Raw genomic sequence first — 25689 nt, forward strand, 5'->3', positions numbered from 1 at the left:
AACGATGTCAAGGCCTAAAAAATGGTGGTGGCTCTGATAAACCTTCTACTGAACATTATTGACCGTTGATCCAAGTTGATCATACAAGTCTGTGACCACTGGTGCCAGCAATTTTTTAAATTAAAGATTGTTATTAGAGCGTATATGTATAAAAAAATTGTGTATCAGATTGCATTACCTCCACCAGCTGTATAATAATAGTTATTTTATTAAGAAATGTGCAACAACACAAATAATAACAGTATCAGTGTAACAATACTACAGTATCAATACAGTATCAGTGTAACAACGTCAAGGCCTAAAAAATGGTGGTGGGTCTGATAAACCTTCTCATGAACATTATTGACCGTTCACTCCAAGCTGATCATACAAGTGCAGGCCCTTAGGCAGGGGGGTTCAGATGGTTGGAAAGACCCACCCCCCACTGAAAAAAGGTCCAGAATTGGTCCCATACATGAGCCAATACTACACCATTATGAAAATAACCCATCGAAGAGGTCTTCAAGATTAAGCGGAATCCTCTATTGGCCTTCGCTTTGGCGTGACTAATCAGTTTTGGCCAATGCAAACAATTTTCATGAGACCAACATCCAGCTGTGCAAGAAAACATACAACATACATGTTCTAATTGTTTATTATTAAAATGGCTAAATTCTGCTGAGGAAAGTGACTGAGGTGCTGGCCAGTTTGTTTGTAACTTTAAGAGATTTCTAGTAAAAAAATAATATATATATAAAATAAATAATTAAAAAATATATATATAAAATAAATCATTAGAATATATATATATTCTAATGACTTATTTTATTAGAAATTTTTTATATAAAATTAAGTTTTGTTTTTTTTCATATTCCAAATATTCAGCCAATGTTTTTGGTACATCAAAAAGTGAGGTTAAGATGACCATTCGACAAGACAATCCACCAAACAAAATAGTGCTTAAAATGTCACTTTAAATGCCGAATTTAAAGCTCATAATGAAATAGAAAATGAAGTGACTAACTGCAAAACGGGGCACTTTTTGGGAAAAAAAACAAATCCTTTCACCCGGCTGGCTACTGGCCTGAAGTGTCTAAAAGTCTTTGACCACTAGTGCCAACATTTTTAAATTAATGATTGTTATTAGAGCTCATATTTAAAAGAAAGAGTGTATCAGATTGCATTACCTCCACCAGCTTCAGCCAATATAGGCAAAATTTTTGATTTATTATTTTTAAAAAAATAGCAAAAAAATAATTATTTTCTTTGTGTTTTTCTTTCAGAAATTCTAAAACTTGTCATTTTATATGTTTGAAACAAAACACACATTTTTATTGTGTCAACAAGTAGATCAGTCATTAAAGACAATTTTAAGTTAATGTAAAATACATTTAATTACAACCCTACATACAGATAATAGACCCTAGTAAAGATTTTGGTTCTGCTACTTACACCTAACACATCATATTCATAGAACCAATGTTTTGGCGGTCTGTGTGAAAAGCTATCAATAGTAAAATTACAGATTGTTAAATTAGAAGTTTAAAGATAATGTTTGCAATTTAACCTCTTTGCTATTTACTCAAATAAATGCTGATGCCTCAGTACCCGTGTAAAGTCAGATAGAAAATAGACACTTCCCAACAGCCTAAGCACTCACAGGACATTATAAATATAGTGTACAGACTATACCAATCTCCCTGACGCCAAGATTTTACAGTAAACACTCTGGGTAAAAAAAAAAAGTTAGATATCTCATCACCTTAGAAAAAACCTAGAAAAAAAAGCATTGAACTAATGCCCTTGATAGTGTCTATCATCTGTAAGTAAGGATGAACATAAATGTACTTTGCTTCACCCAACATAAAGATCTGTACTGGCTGCTCTGCTTGTCATTTTGACCTCTGCGGGATTTAATGTCAGCTGTGGCGCCTGGTGTCCATTTTGAGTCTTATATTATCAAAAAAAAAAGTGAAAGGTTTAACCTTTGGCATAATTTTAAAAGCTGAAAAAGGTTAAAGTCTTAAAACCAAGTGGCAACAAAACACCAAATACATTCAGCTCACTTATTTTTAATTTCATGGAAAACCGTCAGTAACAGATTATATAAAATGTGACGTACCAAGCTATAATGCCGTTTCCTTGCTTTGAAACGTGAATAACCATAATAGCCACATTACATCGAACTCAAGTACACTGATACCAGCAAAAGCATGAAAAAAAACATGTCCAAAGTAACTCATTACAGAATTGATGTACTAACTATAATTTTCCACCATATTTTTTTCTGTACATAAAAATAAATGTCTCCAGCATTTCAAGAATCTTTCTTTCTTGCCAAAAACTTTATTTTATCCTCTCTCAGCCTTCTCCAGTTCACCAGACTTCTGACCTAGAGGACAAATCCCAACCAACAGACTCAAACAAGTGGGCCAATCCAATTTTAACACTACCTGCATTTCAAAAAGCCCATCACCATGTGGGCCCATTATGTGGTGCAGCTGAAGAAAGCTTAACGTCTGGCTCTCTGCTCATCAAGGCGCCAGTAAGTAATTAAAGACACTCACTCTCAATTCTTAAGGTATAAACCTTATTCCAGGCAGACGCCATTTTTACTTTTGGTGGATGAATATGTGGCTGGCAACCAGACAGTCTGTTTAATTGGTTGTAATTAATTTTCCTCTGCAATGAAATTTTCTTTAAAATGAACAATAATAAAAACACACTTTTACAGGAGAGTTTATAAAAATATGTGTGTATCTGTATGCACACATTTTTGAGAAAAAAGAAACATGATTAGCCTAAAATTCGGTGTCCACTCTCACACTATATATTGTAACTACTGTCAGTTAGCCTATTAAGCTCCTTCAAAACTGAGTTTTGCTAACAGGAAACTGAGTTTTTAATATTCCTATTAACATTTTAGCCATTGTGTGTTGCTGTGTGACGTGTTTAGGTGTCACGTGATCTATAAGTGGCGCATACGTTTAATCCATCTGCTGGTTGGAAAATTTCCGCTTCGTTGAATGCCAGACGTTGCGCGCACACATTGCGCGCCCCCGCCCCCTCACTAATGCAGCACTTAGAACCAACACTCCTTATACAAGTAGCCTAAAAATATATAATTTCCTTTTTACTAAAAACTGCAAAAAGCATTCTTAGGCCTACCTCATATTTCAGAGTAATGTAACATGATTCATCAAAACATAACATTGTATATTACCTTTAATCGTTTAATTTTAAATTTCAATTAGACATTAAATTATACACATCAGAAAATTACTAGCCTTTTTACTTCAAGGCTTACTCGTGTAAAGCTGCTACAACTTATATAGCATACAACAATGCAAAGTCAGTTAAGTGTTAACTAACAATTAAAAGTTTTTATTCTATTCTAAACCCTTAGTTTAATATATTATTCATAAAATTACAGTCAGGAGTTTGAGTGTAATAAATAACTGAATTAAACTACTAATTACGCAATTTAACCCTAAAGTGAAAGCACTTGGAATCGACAAAAACATCAACAAATAATTTGACGTTCTCTCTCATCATTCTCAAACTTGTCGTTAAATTCGCACACACTCGCTTCGTCCTTTTTTCCCCGCTGTCTGCGTGTATCGATCTCGGCGGAATCGATAAATTACCATGAATATTCCCTGAACCGGTCCTGAGAAGAGAGTCAGACGGCAGATGGAGAAGCAGATACGGGGAGGACAGAAGGATGAAAGAAGCCAAAAGAGGCCGAGACGAACCATTCAAACAGGGGGCAATTATGTGCAGACCTCTTTTCAACTGAGCCAGCATTCATTAATACACACTCGTCGTGGCACATTTAGTATATATATAGTATATGCAAACACAAACGGAACTAAAAGCAGATTTTATAGGAAATACAAGAATAGGTAGTGGATATTTGATTCAGATGGTTGTCAGGGCAGAACAGGTGTTTTGGCTCTACATTTAGTTTTTTTTTTAGTCATGAGGGGGAAAGAAAGAAGAAAGAAGAAAAGAAAGAAAAGCTGTTACCCAGAGGGAAGCAAAGGCATTTCTTACCGGAGTTACCGGAGCGCAGAGGCAGCGGAGACTTGAGTCGCCAGGCGCTGAAATCAGGAGCGGTTCTCTGAAACACCAACGGCACCGGCAAGGGAACAAACATGATCCGTCGTCGTCTGGGCTTTGCTTCTATGGTCTCTTGTTTTTGGCGCTTGTCTTGAGTTTCTTTGGTTGCTGTTTGTCAAGTAGACTGTTTTTGTGAGGTTGTTTCTTTTTGGTAATATTATTTGGTTTAAAATGTAGCTATAACGTAAATAAATTGCTCAAGCTAGCTTTACATTTTTGGTATTGTGCCTCTCAGTCATTACTGCTTCCTCAGGGATGCTCTATCTCGGACTGACACACAGACGGATAGTCGGGATCTTCCAAGCAATATCTTTTAAATATGCATGAAAACTAATCACTTGATGCTTGTTTTGTGTCTCGGTTTAACAACTGCTTGGCCGAAAATCCGTTAATCAACTTACAAATGAGAAAAAGCAAGACGTTAGCGAATGTCGAACCGTTGGAACAAACGGTGCCTTTTTAAAATTCAAACTCACTTGTTGTCGTAACTCATAACGTTTCCTGGGTTTTGCGTATCCCGCGCGAGACCAGGTGTGCGGCCGGTAAACGTCACAATGGCCTTGCGCGCGCCGCGATCTGCTTCCACTTTGGTTTCGCTTCTTATACAAATCTTGTCAAAATCTTGTTGACGTGAGTACAAAAACTATTTGGTTCATTACAATCAAGTCGCGGTTTGCTGGCTTTATAACGGTTTGCAAGGGTTATTTGGTTTGTAGCTCTTCTGCTGTGTGGTTTACCTCTGGCACATTGCATGCATTTCAAGCAGCATATAATTGTTTTGTTTAAAATATAAAAGAATCGATTAGATAATACATTTAAATAAGCGCGTACTGTGGCTACGCAGCGACTCTGAACGCTCCCCCTTTCCTTTCCACTCGCGAGCCGGTAATTAAAACGCAATCAATCGATAAATAAATTAATAAGCAACACTACTCGGGCACGAAATGTTAGAACTGAACGTAAAGAAAACAACACGGTACCCGTTGAGCGGAATTCAGCTCTTTGGCTCTGTCCCACCACCATCCGTCTGTGTGTGCGTGTGTGTCCGTTACGATAGTCCCGTTATCTGGGAACCCCGGTAGCTTGCGAGCTCTGTCCGCCTCCCGGTACGAAAGCAACACTGAAGCGAGAGGAGCAGCCGCTATACTCCCCCCGCCCCCCTTTCTCTCCCTCCATCCAGACCTCCCCCTCTCCCCTTCCCTTTTTTTACTAATCCCATATAAGGCAAGCTATCCTGCGTATTGATCGCTTGATTACTCTTCATTATGATGACTCTGATGATCGCGGTGGGCCGCTGATCGATAAGCTTACACACATTCGCCGAGTGGCTTACAGCAGGTGATTATTTCCTCATCTACATCCAGGTATATAGGAAAAACGGACGTCGATATAAGGAGCTGAAGACACTGATGCGTTATGATTATTTAACGTGAGGGGGATTATACTAACAAACGGATTACGGCTACCTCGCAAAAGTTTCATTTGCTCTATTGCTAGTCTAGGGTGTCTCTCTTTCTCCAATTCTACCTTTCATTCCCTCTTTCCGACACACTGAATGCTGTCAGTAATAAAGCTACAATCCATGCCGCGCACTTACACTCCAGATTATTGCCGACATGGATTTTTTTAAATAGAAAAATCTATACGCTAAACATCGCAGTCAATACGGGAAAAATCGAAAGCGCGGTGCTTGATCCCCCCCACCACCCCCAAACTCACATTCGCCCCAATCCTCTCTCTCTCTCTCTGTCTATCTGTTCTATCCGAAGTGCGAGATTTGATATAGATCAGTTATTGATCAGGGTATCACAAGAATATAACACTTATCCTACAACTAAATTTACTTAACTGATTTCAATCACACACATATCTATATATTTCTTTTACTTTATTATTTCTTTTAAACCGTATTTTCCTGCAACACAACAGACTTACAATGCTTCCTTGAGCTTTATTGTCCCCAAGCACCCCCTCCATTTGACAGATGACATCCGTGTGTCCAACGAGCAAGAGTGGGGGGGAACGGAAGAAAAAAAAAAGAAGCGACAAGTTGTCCTTCACGAATCCCCCTCGCCTGAAAGGGCACGCGTTGCGAACCCCCCCATCCAAACTCCTTCCAGACAAAAGCAATTATTTCTTGTAGAATATAGTGTGTTTTGCGCGTCTATAGCACAGAGAAGGAAGAAAGGTGTGCAGACTGAAACACAGTTTCCAAATATGACATTTCCATTTGGTTACATTCAATGGTCAGCTCACAGTATATACCTGAGCACCAATAGCGATTGGCCTGCTCTAAAAAAAAAAGAAGAATAATAATAAATAAAATAAATAAATAAACTCTTCATACTCAACTTCGTTAATACTATAAGCACCAGGCATAAAAACATAAAGTCCACCTAATTTTCTTTAATCAGAAATTAATAACATTTCTAGAATCATTATCATTATTTATGCTCCTTCTGTTGTGATAAAAACATAAACAACTAGGCGATCAATAGAAATAATCATTACCCAGTGCACACATAAAAGGAAACTTCCTCCTGTGTGTGTCTGGGTGGGAGAACCAGACAGCGATAGTGAAAGAGTTCATCGTTAAATGGCAATGTCATGTTGACAAATGCGTTGGTTGAATTAAATTCTCTCTCATCAATAACAAGGCGCCCCAATCAATACCAGCTTACAATTATATCAACACCCCCTCTTGCTGTAACAAGCAGCTAATACCATGGCTAGGACACATTCCCACTGTGGTGTAACACGCAACGCCACACAATACCATTCTTGCTCAGATAAAAAAACATTAATCTATATATATATATATAGCGTTGAAGTCAGAATAATGAGCCTCCCTGTTTAATTTTTTCCCCAATTTCTGTTTATCGGAGAGCAGATTTTTTTCAACACATTTCTAAACATAATAGTTTTAATAACTCATTTCTAATAGATGATTTATTTTATCTTTGCCATGATGACAGTAAATAATATGTTGCTATATATTTTTAAGACACTTCTATACAGCTTAAAGTGACATTTAAAGGCTTAACTAGGTAAATTAGGTTAAGGCAGGTTAGGGTAATTAGGCAAGTTATTTTATAACGATGGCCTGTTCTGTAGACAACCGAAAAACAAAATTAGCTTATAAGAGCTAATAATTTTCACCCTAAAATGGTTTTTAAAAAATTAAAAACTGCTTTTATTCTAGCCGAAATAAAACAAATAAGAATTCTCTAGAAGAAAAAATATTATCAGACATACTGTGAAAATTTCCTTGCTCTGGAAAATATTAAAAAATATTTAAAAAAGAAAAAAAAAATCAAAGGGGACTAATAATTCCTACTTCAACTGTATCTAAATTTAGCATATGCAAGTTTAAAAACCGAGCAAAAATCTAAAAAACATGCAACCTTTGCTTGACTTCAGCCATTGTCAGTTCAATTCTTGAATGATGGAGGTAGAAGTGATTCGAGCAGGGACTTGCACACTTTCTCTCTTCAGCTGATCTAATGATCAGTGCTGACATATTGTCAATACTCAGCTCAAGCCTGCCAATACCTCTAATACAAATCCATCCTCTGCGCCGTAGCTCTCTTTTAACACACACGCAGGTGGGCAATAATTGCACGGTGCTAATGTTGTCTTCCCTTTAATCACCAATAGACATCGGATCTTGACAGTCTGTCGGCTCATCAATACAATATTGGCATTTGTAGTTTTCTCGTTCAACACATCATTGGTGAATTGAATTTGTTTCGCACCTTTAGGATGTACTCAAGTATATTCAGTTAATTTTATATAACTGCATCAAATGGCTGTTGTAATCTCGTATGCAGTCGGCTGCTTACATCTGTTTGAGCTTTTCTTGCATAGCCGGCCAAACGCTCTTACAATATTTCGATTTCACACATTTGCTTAAGGGGGCTAAAATTCACAAACAAGATTTTTTTTTTTTATTATTATTTCTTCTTTTTTTCTTTACAGCAGCTGCCACAATAAGTATTTTCCATTTCATACAGATTCTACCATCATTCCACGCTATGCTAGTTTTAACGCGATCAAAGACTTGGGAGACAGCGGCTGAAGATCCAGCAGTCAGTGCTGGTAAAAGACATCGACCCCCAAAGTGCTGGCGATGTGTCTCGCCCGCAGCGGCCTGCAGCGGCCTAATGCTATGACATGGAAGGGGCTATCAGTAGCGCACAGACTAGCTTGAGAGGGGGAGCTGATTTTGCCCTGTCAGAGGCCTGCTGAATATGTGATCCACCGTTACAGCGGAAGAGGATAAAGCCCCAATACCCCGTCTGTGATCTTTATGGGGTGCCAAGTGTGTGTGTGTGTGTGTGTGTGTGTGTGTGTGGTGGAGGCGAAAGGTAAAGCAGGTTATTCTGAGTGAGTGTGTGTGTGTGTGTGTGTGTGTGTGTGTGTGTGGAGTGGGGAATAAGTGTGTGATATTCTAGGTGTCAAGTGAGATGTGCATTGAAAATGATGCATTCAAATATGTTTAAATTATAAAAATATGTACAGCGTAATTGAGTACACCCCATTTTGAAAATTAATATTTTTATTAATTTCTCATTGAATATAGGCAACATATTTTGGTGCATTTAAACAAAACAGATTTAATAAACAGATGTAATTATTAAAGTAATATTTCACTCACCAAACATATTCAGAAATTCAAAGATAATACAATTAAATTCAAGCAAAATACTGCAAAATAAAATTAAAACCTGCAAAAAAATTTATCAAAAGTTTTTCAATATTTTTGCTTCTCTTGAATTTTCCTCTTTTTTTTAAAAAAAAATGTGTATTTAATATTTTCCCATAACATAAATTTAGATGTGGTAATTTTTGGACCATTATTGTAAGTTATTTTATTAGATAAGCTCCACATTTGGCTTCAGTACTGACTGATCTAATGTATATGCACAAATATAATATTGTATAGCTTACTATTAAAAAATATGAATCTAAAGATAGATTTGTGAGGGGTGAGCACTGGATATAATATGATTTTTTTGCACTATAATGTTTCATCTTTAATTAATAATAAAACATTTTTATTTCATACATAATTTCTAGAAGGTTACATATCATTATTGCATAAATACATTGTTTAGTGCTCTAAAATGCCCTTAAAATATCTTTATAAAATATCAACTACTACTTTCACTATATTAATCACACATAAATTATAACAAATATTTAAATATAATATTTTTAATAGATACAACTAACCATATTGCATTTAATAATAATAATAATAATAATAATAATAATAATAATAATAATGATAATAATAATAATAATAATAATAATAATGAATATATTTTTAAATATAAATGAATATTTGCATGTTCTCCCTGTGCTGGTGTGGGTTTCCTCCAGATGCTCCAGTATTGTAAGAAATTATATGATCAATTAGTCCTGACAACATGTTTTTAGGTCATTGTAACTTATTAAACTAAGTTAATCATGCTCTAACTTTATTTTTTAAGTTATGCAAGCTGTTTTAAGTCAGTTTAATATAAGTTTAATGGACTCATAAATTAATTTGATTCAACTTAAAAAATTAAGGCAACCTGGATTTTTTTTTACAGTGTGTTTCCCCCACAGTCCAAAGACAAGTGCTATAGGTTAATTGAATTAAGTAAATTGGCTATAGTGTATGTGTGTGAATGCAAGAGTATATAGATGCTTCCCAGTCCTGGGTTGTGGCTGGAAGAGCATTTGCTGCATAATAACTATCCACTGTGGAGACCCCTGATTAATAAAGGGACTATGCTGTAAAAATATGTTATTGAATATATAACTTTTAAAAAGTTGCATGTTAATTTAGTTGATTCCACTATTCGAAGATATGCAAATTCAGCATTTCTCAACTGAGGATATCATAATAGTAAAAACCATTGAACTGCTTTTTTTGGCGTACAATATGACACACTTAACAGATTCCTCTCCTCTCTCTTTCTCTCTCTCCGTCTCGCTTTGTGCATTGAGACTGTGTGTGTGGGTAGATTTAGAACCAAGATCAATAAGAAATGTAGAAATCAATGCACTTAGCACTAGGAAATCAATGGGCCCTAATCGGGATGCCGATGGCACAAGTCAAAACAATTAAGAGAGAAGAAAAATGTTTAACAACCTCTACTCTCTTGCTTACACAGTGAAGACGAGAAAGAGAGAGAGGGAAAAAGGAGAACGAGGGGAGCAACGGCGATGAGATTACAGCGGGGAATCAGGAAGTGCAGAGAAAAGGAGCTGAAAAGCTCAACATTGATAGAAGGAAGTGGGCGAGGAAAAGGGGATGTATGGACTCAATGAAACGGGTGGAGATGAAGAAAAATTGAGGATGAAAACAGACGCGCAATTATCCGGCAGAGAAGGAAAGACAGAAATCCAACGGGAGAGGGGATGGGAGGAATTATTTGACACAAATAATGAACGAGTGCAGGCGAAAGGACTCAATTATGGACGACGGCCAACCTAAATGGACCATCACACAACTTTAAATGGTGACTAAGCAAATTAGGGAGTCAAAGGTTAGTGCGCATATCCACAGCCATGTTTTCATCCGCCAACAGAGCAGTTGGTTCAACGGTCCCATCAGATGGTCAAACACAAAAGCACTCATCCATGGGTGAGCATGTAAATTTAGCTGTCAATCAAAACAAGGGCCAATTACCAAAGACGCACCTTGACCGAGTGGCACCAGCCAATCGGGTGCAGCATAGCAAAGCGCAGGATTGCTATGGTGGCACAGGTTGACGCGGAGCGGGTGGGTTGTGATTTGGGGTCGATCAATAGCTGCACCCCATGCCGACCTCTACCTCATTCTTAAGGCAAGGGGGAAATCAATGCGCAAGGGTCTATGACTCCTGACTAGTGTATGGATTGGTGAAGTGCCAACTAATCAGCGACTTACTGAATGTGACACCACGCCTATTAACCTATTGATATCACACTTGGCAACATGCACAAACATGCACATGTGGATTCATCTTCTCGCACTCCACAACTTCGAAACAGAGTAACCGAGAAACTACGTGACATTGTTTTAAGGTCATTTTAACGAGATTTGCTATGAAGACTTTGAATCTAAATGAATTCATTAGTAGTTCAAAAATGTTAATAATTAAATTAAAATGAGCTTTACAAATAAAAAGGGGAAATAAACAGAAAGCACCGAAGGAAACAATGTGCAAGGAACAAGAGGACAAGCACAGAGAGTGTGAGTGAGTGATAAGACGAGAGAGAGAAGAGGGGAAGAGGAAGCAAAGAAGGTTGTATCAAAGGAGGTTACAGCATTAGGGGCTCAAAGGCGAGGGGGGGATACCTCTGATATTTGGGATTAGAAAACATGTGGTGAAGTAGGCAGGGATTAAGCAGGAAGACAGAGAAAGAAAGAAAAAGAGAGGGGTGTTTGGGGGAGGAGAAGTAACAAAACCTATAGGGCAGTAAATACTTAGTCCGGAGAACTCTATGGTTAGCGTTTTTTTTTTTTTTTTTTGAGAGTATTGGATTCAGTCGTTTCTATATACTTTCTTATTTATTTATATTATATCTCTACTTTTCGCTTTCTTTACAGCACTGCCAGCAATGAAACAACATATGTATGTGTTTGTGTACTGTTGTATGTACAAACACACACACAAATGTTAAATATATACCATTTGTTCTCAGATTTGGGTCAAATATAGACAAAATCAACCATTTGCTTATTTTTAAAAGGACTTTAAAGATTTTAAATTTTGCAATCCAACTGCTGGGTTTGCCCATATTGAATCCAATGTTAGTATGATGTGTGTACGTGTGCACAGAGTTGTTGCTCTGAGTAAATATATAATGTTGTTGTGAAAAATGTACCACTTCCAGCTCCTGATAGAATGCATCGCAGACCTTTTTTTCAATATATATATATATATATATATATATATATATATATATATATATATATATATATATATATATATATATATATATATATATATATATATATATATTTAGAACTATTAATGCATCTAAAAATACATCAAAATATTAAATCTGAAAAAAAAAAAACATCATCTGTCATTGGCATCTCTGTTTTTATTTCAGGAGAGGAGAGTAGCGTAGATTCATGGTGTGACATTTACCCACACATGCTTCTAGCTGGACATCTGTGTGTGTTTCTCTGCTTTAATGTGTGTGTGTGGCCGTGGGGGTTGAGGTTTAGGCACTCCTGAAGGTTAGGTTCAGTGTCACTGGTCAAGGTCGGGTGTTAATTCATGAAAGTGACTGAGAGGGAACGACACAGAGACAAAGAGTGAAAATCTACTTAATTTATAGAGACAGCAGAATCTGACCACACCAAAACTCACGACGACGACGGCACTATGACTGTAAGATGACCAACCTCAACGCCAATGGTTTCTTTCTCTCTATTTATCTCTCTTTCCTCCGCTTACCAGTTTGACCAGCGGGGTCAGCCTCCAGCGAATGAGGTCATTCGTCTGGGATGAAATTGCCCTTCGACCCCTCAACTTGATCGCTTGCCCGCATTTTAACCACCTGGACAACCAACCAGCACAGAGCTCACGAAGTGTGCGTGTGTGTGCATGTGTATGTGTGTTTGTCACAAAACAATCAAATCACTTTATTCATTGTCTACATAAATGTTTTACAAAGCTAAATATATATGGCCAGTGACAATAACATGTCCATAAATTAACCTTTCGGATACTATTTGTTTAGATATATCCATCGGGAATAAAGCAAAGCCTTACATGCATGCACGCACTTGATTTGCTCCCTAATATAAGCACACACAATGAAGACGGCGAAAGCCAAAGCAAAGCATCGGTGTTGGAGGTCAATACCTCACTGACTCTCCTTATGATGGCTCATCAAAAAGTCGATGATCAGCTCAAGAGAATCAAAGCTATTGATTAAACACTGACCAAACATGACATCCACTGCGCAGAACACACTGTTTTCAATCCAGCAAAATGAATTTTTATTTATTATTCAGAGCATTTATCATGTTATTTACTTTCATTTAATATACTTTCTGGTATTTATATTTAATATACAATCACATAAGAACATATCAAATATTTGCATGTATCCTATGTATAGTGATACAATTTCTACATTTATTTTTTGAGTATAAATATGCAGACAACTGATATCTGCACAATATCAAATCTATATGACTGGACTTCTAATATATTTTGTTTTGACGTGCATGCTGGACATATGCTTTTTCACTAATGAAATATATAGCGCAATAACGCCAGAAAAGGATGCGCGCTCTCGCGGCCAGCGCGTCTGGAGACTGACCAGCTGCCCTTTGACATTGAGGTCGTGAGCTGATGGGCTTTGCACAGCTTTGCACATTGTGTGGACAAATTGTATTTTTTAACGTTAACGTCAGGGTTGTTGTTTCTTCCTCTCTCTCTTTTATTTTAATCGTACAAAGCCTTTTGCACTACAAGTTAGAGTTGAGATCGTTGTTGAAGTTGAAGGATTGATATTATTTTGCAGCTTTTTGCTGATGTGCGCGAAATGTTCAAGAATATCAGAAAACATTACGAACGTGTCGAATTATTCAAGACAAAAAAAGCATTGAAAGTCAAACCGATCTATCTCCTGGTTTACTCCTGAAATGCGACAGATATATGCGCAGATTAATGCGCTAAATATAGTGAAACATGAATATTACTCTAACTAAATATTACTGCTTTATTATGCAATTTTTGTCAGTGATTTTAAATCATTTAAAATAATTCATTATTATAATTAATATGAAAATATTTTGTTTTGTATATGCTTGCATAATAATTAATTATATAAATCATATTGCAGTTCTAATACCAGGAAGAAAAGGGGAGTGTGAAGAAATCAAATGCTTGACTATTGCGTTGCCCTGAATTTTTGATCTGCCGTTTCGAGTCTTTGCAAACACCTGTAAAATGCAGGAGTCAAAAAAGATTTCACTTTAGCTATTCTGCCAGAATTTACATTAAAATAATTATCATAAATCTAAATAATTATTAGGCAAATTGAACAAAAATATTCATAAAATTATTACTGCATGTATATGCATTAATAAAACTCTTACTCGCTAACGCATGTTTGATTTAACTAATTGATGAATACATATTTGCATTTTAAAAAATCAAATACACATAACCGTTTTTAGTTCGTTAATAAAACAAGCTAGAGCAATCATTCTTTAAGTTGCTAATCTTAATTTGACGACTGAAGTCGAAAGCATAACAATAAAATTTTCAATATTTTACATAAATTTGCGTTAATAATAAATACAAAATTTTAATATGTTCGTTGGATTAAAGTCCTATGCTTGCATTTTAAATATGCAAACATGCAAAAATACTAATGCATAATTAAACATTACATGCAAATGCTTCCATATTAATTTAATCAATTTAACAATCATCTAAATATATAGTTTATAATATACACCACAAATTTAAGAGCAGTATATACTGAATACTGACCAATGCAAACTAACTTTTTAAATGCAAACTAAATATCAATTGTAAATTCGATGATTCAGTTCACAAATCGGAAAGACTTAACTAAATCCAAGAAACGGTAAATGTGGTTCAAACAAGGATGAATTAATAAAATAGACATAAAGCAAACAGGAAAAGTCAAAGAGCGTTTATTATGTGACAGAAATATACAAGCGATTACTTTTTATTCTGCTCTGAAACAGGCTGGCGGACAGTAGAAAAGTTTGCATCTTGCAATTGCTGAATAACGATAAAGCTTCAAAATTATAAACCACAAAAATATACGCATACAAACATATCTATCGCATAAAATATATAGCTACACAAACACATATGCATACAAGCGTGTTTTATAGGAATATAAACGCCTTGTTGCTAAATTTCATATTCAATAAAAAGGCAAACCAAAAGCCAGATTATCAAAAATAAAATGCCAAGACAGTCTAAAAACCGTATTTGTAGAATTCAAACTAAGTATTTAGATTATGTTTAAGATTATATCCTAAAAGTAATTGATTGAGACTAAAAGGTGAGTCAGGTGAGTTAAATGGCACAGCTCGTCTTGAGAACGCTTACATGGGGTAACATCAGATAAAATGCTCTATTTTTCGACAAATAAAGAATACTAAATATGTAAACATTAAATGCGTACGTTTCCAATGTTTTTTAATACCTTGGCCTTCAGCACTACGTCGTTTTTAGATATATAAAATAAGTTAAAGACATCCAAGTGAAGCCATTTACGCGGCCATTACAGCTTCCAGAAGACAGACAGAGGGAGTTTAAACCTGGAAGATGTTCACTGAATCTTTGTAGTTGGTGTCAGTACGTCCTCTGTCTGTCTGTCTCTCTCAGTCTCTCTAGATAGAGAGATACCAGCCGCGCTCGACACATCAAACGCGCGCGCGCCGGGAAGAAGTGTCTCTCGCTCCCCTCTCGACCTGTCGATATCCCGATGGCAGTTCGCTCTTTATAAAAGTCACAATTCCATCCTTTTAATTGATTTCTCATAATTAACTCAGTGTGTTCATCGATTTCCACTCGACGGCGCATCGGCCTCTTTATCCGGGAACACGCCGGTCGCGAACATGAGGCCTTATTATTTTCGCGTTAACTGAAGCCGAATAAATATTGACCACATTCAATATCAATTAAAGCCCAACGGCACTAAATAATCCCACTGTTTCTTGCCACCGGGGTCCCCTCGACAGGTGGAGAGGTCGTCAAAATGGAGGGAAAGTGTGTATTTTTTAAAGCTGGGCTGAGCTACACGTATCTTACTTGAAGTAATGCTTCATCTGTTTTCCATTTAATAGATACCTTTATTAATAAAGTACACACAAATATATTTGAATATGGAAACATGAATATGCATAGATATCTCCATGTTAAACATTTTGAGAAAAAGAATAACAATTATGTCCTATTAAAATGTGTTATTGATGCTGTTAAATATATTAAGAATAAGAAGATGAATTTGAATAAGCAGAAAATGTAGTAGGTTATATAAAATATAATAATCTGTTAACCTGTGTGAAGCACTGTCCTCTTAATGTCAGAGATATGTCTTTCATTTTTGTGGACATCAACATTAGGCACCTTTTGAATTTATAAAAGGTTTGTGTCTAAAAAATAAACCAAATTCTTATTGGAGCTAATCAAAAATATTACACTTGTGACTAGTGTTGTAGGTTAGCCATAGCGAAGTGAACAGCGGGAGCATTTCAAGAGGTCCAAATTTCTCAATTTTCTTTTTACAAAGGAAAAAAAAAAGAAGCTCAGAATCTTAAGCTATCGGAGACAACCAGGTCTGGAAATTCAGGAACAGAGAAAGGCAGTGTGAGAGCAAAGCAAGGACAGGAGAGAGGTTTATCACTGCTTTATCAAACAGGCACCTGACAGGATAATGGTCACTAACTCAATGTGTAATTATCAGAGAGCGGGAGGGTCAATCTTGCACGTACTTTGCGCATCTGTATAAAACGGAAAAAGAAACACTGCATGTGCGTTTGCTGAATTTAGCTTTATTAAATCTCATCAAATGCAACCACAAACTAATAATACTATTGCACCTTCCAATTTAGCATTTTTTTTCCAGATTTATATCTTTCTTTAATCAATATTAACAGTACAGAGGAAGGAATGAGTCAAAAAGAGAAGGTGAGTGAATGAAGAAGCTGGGAGGGAGGAAAAAAGTGAGAAGAAATAAGATGGTGTAAGAGTGGATCAGAGAAAGAGAGAGGGCCGAAAGAACGCGGGCGGAGGGAGGGATGCGGAGGCCCCTTCTCTGTAGAATCAAACCCCTCATGAATTAAACGCTTTAAGGCTCTGAATAGGAGGCACGTGCAGGAGGGCCTCTGAGAATAAAAAACGCTCACCCCATCTGGCTCTTTCAGGGAGAAAGAGTGAGCCCGAAAGAAAGAGAGAGATCAGGAGAAAGTGGAAGATCAATGGGCGTGACATGGCGAGAAACCGAGGAAGTGCGAGATATTTGGGGGTCTGTGTGGGACTATGTAAAAATACTAGCATTAAATGATATAATGAGGACTCAAACTTGAACCCATGAGGCATGTGTGCTGTTGTCATCACCGACCTTTAATCTGTGCGCGACCTTCAGACACTTTTTTCCCCCCTCCATCTCTCCTTCTCTCACTTTCCCTTGTTGTGCCCAGCATCTTGGCTGTTTCCATGACGACCGAGTAGATACTGATGGGGAAGAGGGCCACATTTGTGAGGGAGCCTGAGTTGTTGAGGGGTGGGACTCCACTTGATGGACATTGGCACATTTGATCCATCATATGTGACTTAATTGATGAGGCTCATAATTCTGCATGCATAAACAAAAATGAAAGTGCAGGGTTACTCAGATGAAACTTGCACAATGTTAATCAATATGTCTGTCTTTACAATTAATATGCATTCATAATGAAGTCTGTGCTAATGAACTTTAACTTGCACTCTGCTGAATATGAAGTATTTCTTTAAAACGTTGTACAATTTGTCCTCATCAAATGAAATAAACAAAAGTGATTATTTATACAGAGCATATTTCTTTTCGGCTTAGTCCCTTTATTAATCTGGGGCTGCCACAATGCAATGAACCGCCAACTTATTCAGCAGCAGATGCCCCTCCACCTGCAACCCATCACTTGGAAACATCCGTACACACTCATTTACACACATACACTACAGACAATTTTATCTTACCCAATTCACCTACACCAGTGTTTCTCAACCACGTTCCTGGAGGACCACCAGCACTGCATGTTTTGGATGTCTCCTTTGTCTGTCAAACCCATTACAGGTCTTTAAGTCTCTGCTAATTAGCTGATGATCTGAATCAGGTGTTTGGTTAAGGAGACATGGAAAATGTGCAGAGCTGGTGGTCCTCCAGGAACGTGGCTGAGAAATACTGACCTATATCACATGTCTTTGGACTGTGGGGGAAACAGGAGCACTGTTAGAAAACCCCCACGATTACGGGAGCGATTGTGCTACCCACTGCGCCACCGTGATGCCCACAGAGTATACTTAATGCAACTAAATATTTATTTTAAGCCAACAATGTGCATATTACACATAAAACATCTATATCTATATTTATAACTTCAACATTTTTTATTAATTACTTAATTTTCTACTTTTTTAAAACATACTTCTGTGTTCTTGTGTTGATATGAATATATTTATTTATCCTGAGCACCTGAAAAACCACAAAAGATTCCTTGTGTGTTTTATTTGACTAATAAAACTCATTCTGATTTTGATGTTTTAAATAACTTGAAAAAAAGCATTAAAATATGAGAGAAATCGTGTTTTATTTTTATATAGTGTTACAGATCTATTAATATAAAATTAAACAAATGAATTACTTCTTAAAAGAAATATAAAATAAAAAGTGATTATAGTACATTTTATTATATTTAAAATTATTAAAAATTCTTGCTTAATTAGCATCTTGAAGGTACTGTGATAATTTTTAGATGTTGTCAAATATACACACTCTAAAAAAAGTTGAGTTATTTATTTACCCCAATGGCTGAGTTAAACATATTTGGTGCTTTGTTGGGTTATTTTTAACCTTTGTTAGGTTATTTATTAATAACTCAACCAGTTGAGGTAAATGTTTGGTGCTTTATTTGGTTATTTTTAACCTTCACTGGATTATTTATTTAACAAGTCAACTGATTTAACTGACACAAAACAGCTGTATTATGCGTGTTTAATGTTGTCTTTGCGTTACAAAGTTTATTTAAGCTATAACGCAATATTATTGTTGCTATTTTTTAAATCAAATTACCTCTCCGTGTTGTGTTTTTTATATCCGTTTCACCTTCCAGGACCATCTTTTAGAAGCATTTGGATGTGGTTAAAATGTATTGTAAATAGTGGACACTGAGTGAAGCCTGCTGCAGGTGCTATAACAACCTATAGTTGGGTTATATGTTGGGGTATTTTTAACCCAACTATTTTAACAGAGCAGGATATTAAGTTAAGGAGTTAGTTATATCTTATATACCTTCAGCAGCACAAAGAAGTCGAATGTACCACAACCTGAAACCTCTCAAAGAGAGAAAAAACCCTTTTGGTTTATAAACAAACAAACAAACATTTTAAACTCTTAATCAGATGACATGTCATATATCAAACCTTTTATAAAGCAAAGTTTTGATCACATACTTACTTAAAGATTTTTTTATTGGCATTTATTGTTGCATGAAGAACCTTTAACATACATCTTCTCATTCCACAAAATGTTTTAGAGTTTAAAAAAAATAATTGAAAAAAAAGGATTATCAAATTATTCTTCCCTCTACGAAACATTGGTTCTTGGAAAAAAACATTTATTTTAAAGGAATAGTTGACCCCAAATAAAAATTTACTCACTAATTAATTTAGCCTCAAGTAGTTAAAAACCTTCATGAGTTTCTTTCTTCTTTCTGTTGAACACAATATGATATTTTGATAAAAAGCTGAAAACCTTTAAACTTTGACTTGCAGAGTAGGTAAAACAAATACAATTGAATTCAGTGGTTACACGTTCCCAGCTTTAAAATATCTTCTTTTGTGTTCAACAGAGCAAAGAAACTCTTAAAACAAGGATGAGCAACTGATGACAAGTTGACAAGTTTTTGAGTGAACTATCCCTTTAAAAGCCCTTTTAGTTTTTTCCAGGCCTCTTTATATTTAGAAGTTTAGAGGCCTTAAATATTTGTGTATCAAATGTGATACAGCAGGTTTTATAGATACACTGCCAGTTAAGCTAACATTTTTTAGTGTTTAGAAACCCAGTGAAGCAACTGAATATCTCAAACAACTATAATCATGCTCTTAATCACAGAAGCTCAAGCCCTCTTTGGTCCTCCTGTATCTCCTACACGGTTCTTCGAGCGCATCCAAAATGCTGCCGCTCGACTTGTATTTAACCTCTGGAAATTCTCTTATTTTCCGCCTGTGCTCAGCTCTCTACACTGACTGCAAGAAATAAAACCAAGACACTGTTCTTAGCCTGCAGAGCTGCCAATGGCCCGTAGAACCATTACCTAAAATCCTTCATCAAACTTGTACACCTCAGTCTGGTCAGTGTTAACAGCCACTTCTGGTCACTCAAATCCCCTCAACTCAAAAAGTTCCTACACCTCCAAGTCCAGAATTTCCTCTTCATCTACTTCCTGGGTTCCTACTTTTTGACAAACTCCAAATATCAAGCAGACTATTATATAATATAGCCCTATTTATTTAAATGTGTGGATAAATACCTTGTCATCTCTGCAGAAAAAAAAAACTGCTTAAAGGCCGGTTGGCTGGTTTTAGCTGGTCGACCAGCCTGTTTTTAGAGGGGTTTTAGCCATTTCCAGGCTGGTTTCCAGCTATTTACAGCCTGGTATTAGCTGGTCAGGCTGAAAAATGACCAACTAAAACCAGCTGATCAGCCTGGATTAAGCTGGACATAGCTGGCTGGACTCCCAGCCTGGTTTTAGCAGGTCATCTTCCAACCCAACCAGCAAAGACCAGGCTGGAAATGGCCAAAATCTAAAAACGAGGCTGGTCGACCAGCTAACCAGCTTAGGCTGGATTTTTCAGCAGGGATACCTCAACAAGAAGACATGAGTGATTTAATATAGGCCCTATGGCAAAAAAAAGCGAAATTATTCCTCAACTGTTCCTTTAAAATGTATCTGAACTGGAATTAGATAAGTCTAAACAACATAATTACAAATGTAAATTATTATTGAATCTTTAGGCCTTAAACTGGAAAGTAACGTTATCAAGACGGTGACTTGTTTTGAACGTGGCAGCGAATTTAGAGCTTATCTAATGTACATTTTAACTACCAGGAATCAGCTAGCTGGATAAATTTGTAAAATTGTGGCTGTCGGTTATATGGTAACCGTTTAATGTAATGAAATCATGGTTAATTTTCGTAAATAGCCACCCCCTGCATAAAAGTAGCGATCGTCTTCTAAAATAAGACATCATCGCCTTGTTTTTTGTCCGCCAAAACATTTATTCGCACTGGAGACTTGAATTAAGCTCAAATCATTTTGAAGAGAAAACGTATGCTAACATTATGATGTACAAACGGTTTATGAATCGCAAATTATAATGTAAATATGGACATAACTGCATTTTTTCTAGAGCGCCATTAGGGCAAGACACAATCGGTTAGTGAAACTAATAAATTAATTTATTTTCGATCAACAAAACAATACCTTGTGTAATGCGCTTTTGATGTGATAACAAGAAACTTATAATTTCGAATTAAGATTTAATATTTCATAACCCCGCTTGTGTAGTAAGTGTACTTAAATATGTGTAGTTTGCATCACCTGAGTGAAGATAAACTTCAATCTGAAGAATCAAATCTTGAATGTCAAGTCAATCGGCGTCCAGATACTCAACAAGAAAGCACATGATTTGGCGAGTTTGGTCGCCATCTAGCGGTGTGAATTGCACTTTACATTGATGAATTTTATGAACAGTTTCACCCATTGTTGCTTGTTATTAACGTTTAAACTCACTCAAGCAGAAAAGGTCGATGGGTTTTTATATTAAATGTATTTAAGTATGTTATAGCTACAAAACTTTGATTAATTTCGTCAAAGTTAACTTTCAAGACGTTCATGAATAGGAAGTCCAGTTCACCTCAGGAAGTCACCATAGCAACAGCTCGCCGCTGGCTCTAAATCTTTCCGTGAGTATCCCTGTCATTGTTGAACTTTTAAATATAAGTATGCTTATAAGTGTTTATACCTATATAAGCTTTAATGATACATACCAGAGTCACTTGTTATAGAGTGTGTACTAATTAAAAAGCTCCCAAAAGCACAAGTATACCTTTAAAATGTTAAAATGTACACGATAACTTCATTATTTAACGTTAGCCATGTTTAGTTCTTAATTCCTGATTTATCTTCTCTGAAGCGGTTATAAAGAACATTAGCTTAAACCTAAACTTTTGAATAAAGAGTTTAACCTCTAATATGGTAGAAGAGATATAAGTTGTAGAAGCTAAACATGTGTTTTGGACATGTTTAGCTTCATCCTCTACATTTTACAAACACCAGAAGCTTATCTCAGCATTCAGTAATAATTTTCGAACATGTTTTGTTTATTAAACACCTGTTAGTCTTACCTGAATAGTACCCAATTGTTGCAAGAGCACTGTGTATTGGGTCACTTTATTGTATTTGGACGAGCTTTTAACTCATTTTTAAGCTAGTAAACTTCTGAAAGTGTTCATAACCCTATACAAAATATGCATTAAAAAGTACTTACATTCTTACATTAAAAGTACAACTTAAAAACGACTATATTTAACTGCTTTAGTACATATAAACTGCTATTACAATTTTAATGTGGGGATGTCGTTGGCCCATGAACATTTCCTGCTTGTTATCAAACTATTTCATAACTGTAACAAGAGGTAATTCAATCATAACTTAATGTTAAAACAGCTATTATAACTTTATTTATCAATATGTGGCTCTTTTTGGATTCTCAGAAGCTATAGAAATAAAAAATGTAAAACAGCAAATATTTTAGGAACATTGTTTTTGTTTACATCCCTCAAAATGGTCTCTATGTATACACTGAATATGTTGTAGCTTTGAAGAACAAAAGCTGATTTAAACATTTCCGTGTCTTCATCATTATTAGATATCATTTTATTTTTATATTTTTTGCTTTAAGACAAGATGATGCCACTAAAAAAGGGTAAAAAAAAAAAAAAAGTTCTAATAGTAACCATCATACTCCCCCAGTTGATGGATTACATCTAGAATCACAAGCTATTTTTGCATTAGAAGTTTTGTTAAAATATTTTTTTAAAACTGAATTATTTAATATATATGTGCTAATTTGCACACATTTCTAAATCAGAACATCAGATGAAGTTGCTTTCAAAACCCTTGTTTAATTCTTATGATATATTAGAGTCGAACCTTTTATAGAAGGGGATTTGAGAGTCTCTTTTTATGACTCTATACTGCAATTTAGAAAATTTGTGGATAAAAATGTACAGAAAAGACAGGAAAACTGTACGATATGAACATATCCATCTATAAAAACCTTTAAAATGTAGATATGGACAAAACTCTGCAGTTTGTTGTAAGTAAATGCTGCTAAGGTGTAGATTTATGTCTCAGCATAGGAGAAATACAACTAATCTGAACAAAGCGGCTTAATTAATACCTAAATTAATAAATAAACAATTAAGAGTGTATTTTTAAGTATTGTTCCTTTTAATTATACTTCAAAAAACTTTATAGACAAAAAAAATCTCAAAATGTATAGATCCATGAAAAAAAAAACATTCTCACCATTCTCACTCAACATTCTCTCAGCTGCATTCTCACCTTTAAACTCACATTTTCAACTTGATCCCCTCATATAGACTAAACTATTCCAACTAATCCATCTTATGAAATACATAATCATAAGTCACCTCTATAACTAAATAAAAACCACCCAAAACATCTTTACCCAACCAAACACTACATCCAGACTCCCAAACACATCATCCACACCTGCACCCGCAGAACCCCCGCCCCCCCTCCCAAACACACAATTACTCATCACCCAAACATTAGCACTGGTCAGCCGCTGACCCCTCCCCCTCCTCCACTGACCCCTCCTCCTCCCGCTGACCCCTGCGACCTCTCCGCCAGTTGCCAAGGAGACAACCTTGGCGCACATCTGACCATTGCCCCCTCCCTTCCCCCTTCAGCCGAGACGAGGCGGGCGATCGATACTCTATCACACAGAACAGTGGAGCGAGAGAGAGAGAGGGAGAGAGAGAGACCGAGCTCCGCATTGAGCACAAAGATTAAAGCAGGCAGGACAGCTGACAATGTGTGTGTGTGTGTGTGTGTATGTGTGTGTGTGTGTGTGTTTCATAATGAGCAGACATATTTCTGTTATTTTGGAGAGTTGGCTTCAAGGCATGTTTGTAATTCTGTTTTTAGAGGTGTGGTTTAGTGTGTGTGTATGCGCGTGTGTGTGTTTGTGAGGCCTCTTCATCATCAAAATGAAACAGCGGCTGAATGTAACCAGGGAATTCATCAAAGACTTTACTGCAGCCCGTCTCCTCCTTTCTCTTTCATATATAAAACCAAAACTGTATGTGTGTGTGTGTGTGTGTATATATATATATATATATATATATATATATATATATATATATATATATATATATAGTTGAAGTCAGAATTATTAGCCCCCTGAAATATTAGCTCCCCTTTTAATTTTTTGTTTCCCATTTTCTGTTTAATGTTTCTAATAACTGATTTATTTTATCTTTGCCATGATGACAGAAAATAATATTTTACTAGAAATTTCCTTGCTCTGTTAAACATCATTTTGGAAATATTTAAAAAAAGAAATAAAAATTCAAAGGGGGGCTAATGATTCTGACTTTAATATATATATATATATAGATAGATAGATAGATAGATAGATAGATAGATAGATAGATAGATAGATAGATAGATAGATAGATAGATAGATAGATAGATAGATAGATAGATAGATAGAGCTATGGAAAAAAATAAGAGAGCGCTTGACAATTCTCGGTTTGCACTGAATTTGTTAGGAGTGGGTTTCAGTAAAATGGTAGATTTGATCGATTAAAAGAGTGTCTCATTTGTTGTGATTGGAAATCAGGGTTATATTATCATGCAGTTGAAGTCAGAATTATTAGCCCCCCTGTTTATTTCCCCCCCAATTTCTGTTTAATAGAGAGAAGATTATTTTCAACAAATTTCTGTACATAATACACTGAAAAAAAAATGATGTCTGCGAAACTGTTGCAAACAAATAATTTGTGTTGAATTTAAACAAACAAATAAAATTGAATAAAATTAAACTTGATCTGTTTGTTTAAATTCAGCCCAAATAAATTGTTTACAGCCATTTCACGTGAAAATTTTTAGTAAATCCAAGGAATTATCTCTGAATAATTTTTAATAACTCATTCCTAATAACTGATTTATTTTTATCTTTGCCATGATGATAGTTAATAATATTGTACTAGATATTTTTCAGGACACTTCTATACAGCTTAAAGTGACATTTAAAGACTTAACTAGGTTAATTAGGTAGGCCGGTTAGGGTAATTAGCCAAGTATTTGCATAACGATAGTTTGTTCTGCAGACAATCAGAAATAAATTTGCTTAAAGGGGTTAATAAATTTGACCTTAAAATGGTTTATAAAAAAATAAAAACTGCTTTTATTCCAACCGAAATTAAACAAATAAGACTTTCTCCAGAAGAAAAAATATTATCAGACATACTGTGAAAATGTCTTTGCTCTGTTAAACATCATTTGAGAAATATTTAAAAAAGTAAAAATAAATCAAAGCGGGCTAATAATTCTGACTTCTACTGTATGTAAAAGTGTAAAATGTTTGTATTGTGTTGTGTTAGCATGTCTAAATATTTGGGAACTTTCATTCATTAATTTCCCTTAAGCTTAGTCTCTTTATTTATCAGGGGTCATCAAAAAACCGCCAACTTATCCAGCATATGTTTTACACAGCGGATGCCCCTCCAGCTGCAACCAATCACTGG

General features: G+C 35.7%; 1 protein-coding gene across 8 annotated transcripts in view; it reads right to left on the reverse strand.

Annotated features, from left to right (window-relative positions):
* Window positions 1-21551, reverse strand: part of pou2f2a (POU class 2 homeobox 2a) — a 104175-nt gene extending 82624 nt beyond the window's left edge. For 4 of the 8 annotated variants that reach the window (XM_087295333.1, XM_087295329.1, XM_087295332.1 and 1 more), the window contains exons 1-2: window positions 21449-21551; window positions 17212-17445 (exon numbers count right to left, since the gene is read on the reverse strand). In XM_087295333.1, coding sequence (XP_087151459.1) covers window positions 17212-17416 — 205 coding nt within the window. In that variant the 5' untranslated portion in view covers window positions 17417-17445; window positions 21449-21551. Of the gene's footprint in view, window positions 1-4035; window positions 5224-17211; window positions 17446-21448 lie in introns of those variants that run through there. The other 4 variants (XM_087295337.1, XM_087295331.1, XM_087295335.1 and 1 more) reach the window with 1 other exon arrangement.
* Window positions 21552-25689: the final 4138 nt, after the last annotated feature.

This window comes from Danio rerio, chromosome 19 (assembly GCF_052040795.2).
Source record: "Danio rerio strain M-AB ecotype USA chromosome 19, GRCz13ab, whole genome shotgun sequence".
Classification (NCBI taxonomy): domain Eukaryota; kingdom Metazoa; phylum Chordata; class Actinopteri; order Cypriniformes; family Danionidae; genus Danio; species Danio rerio.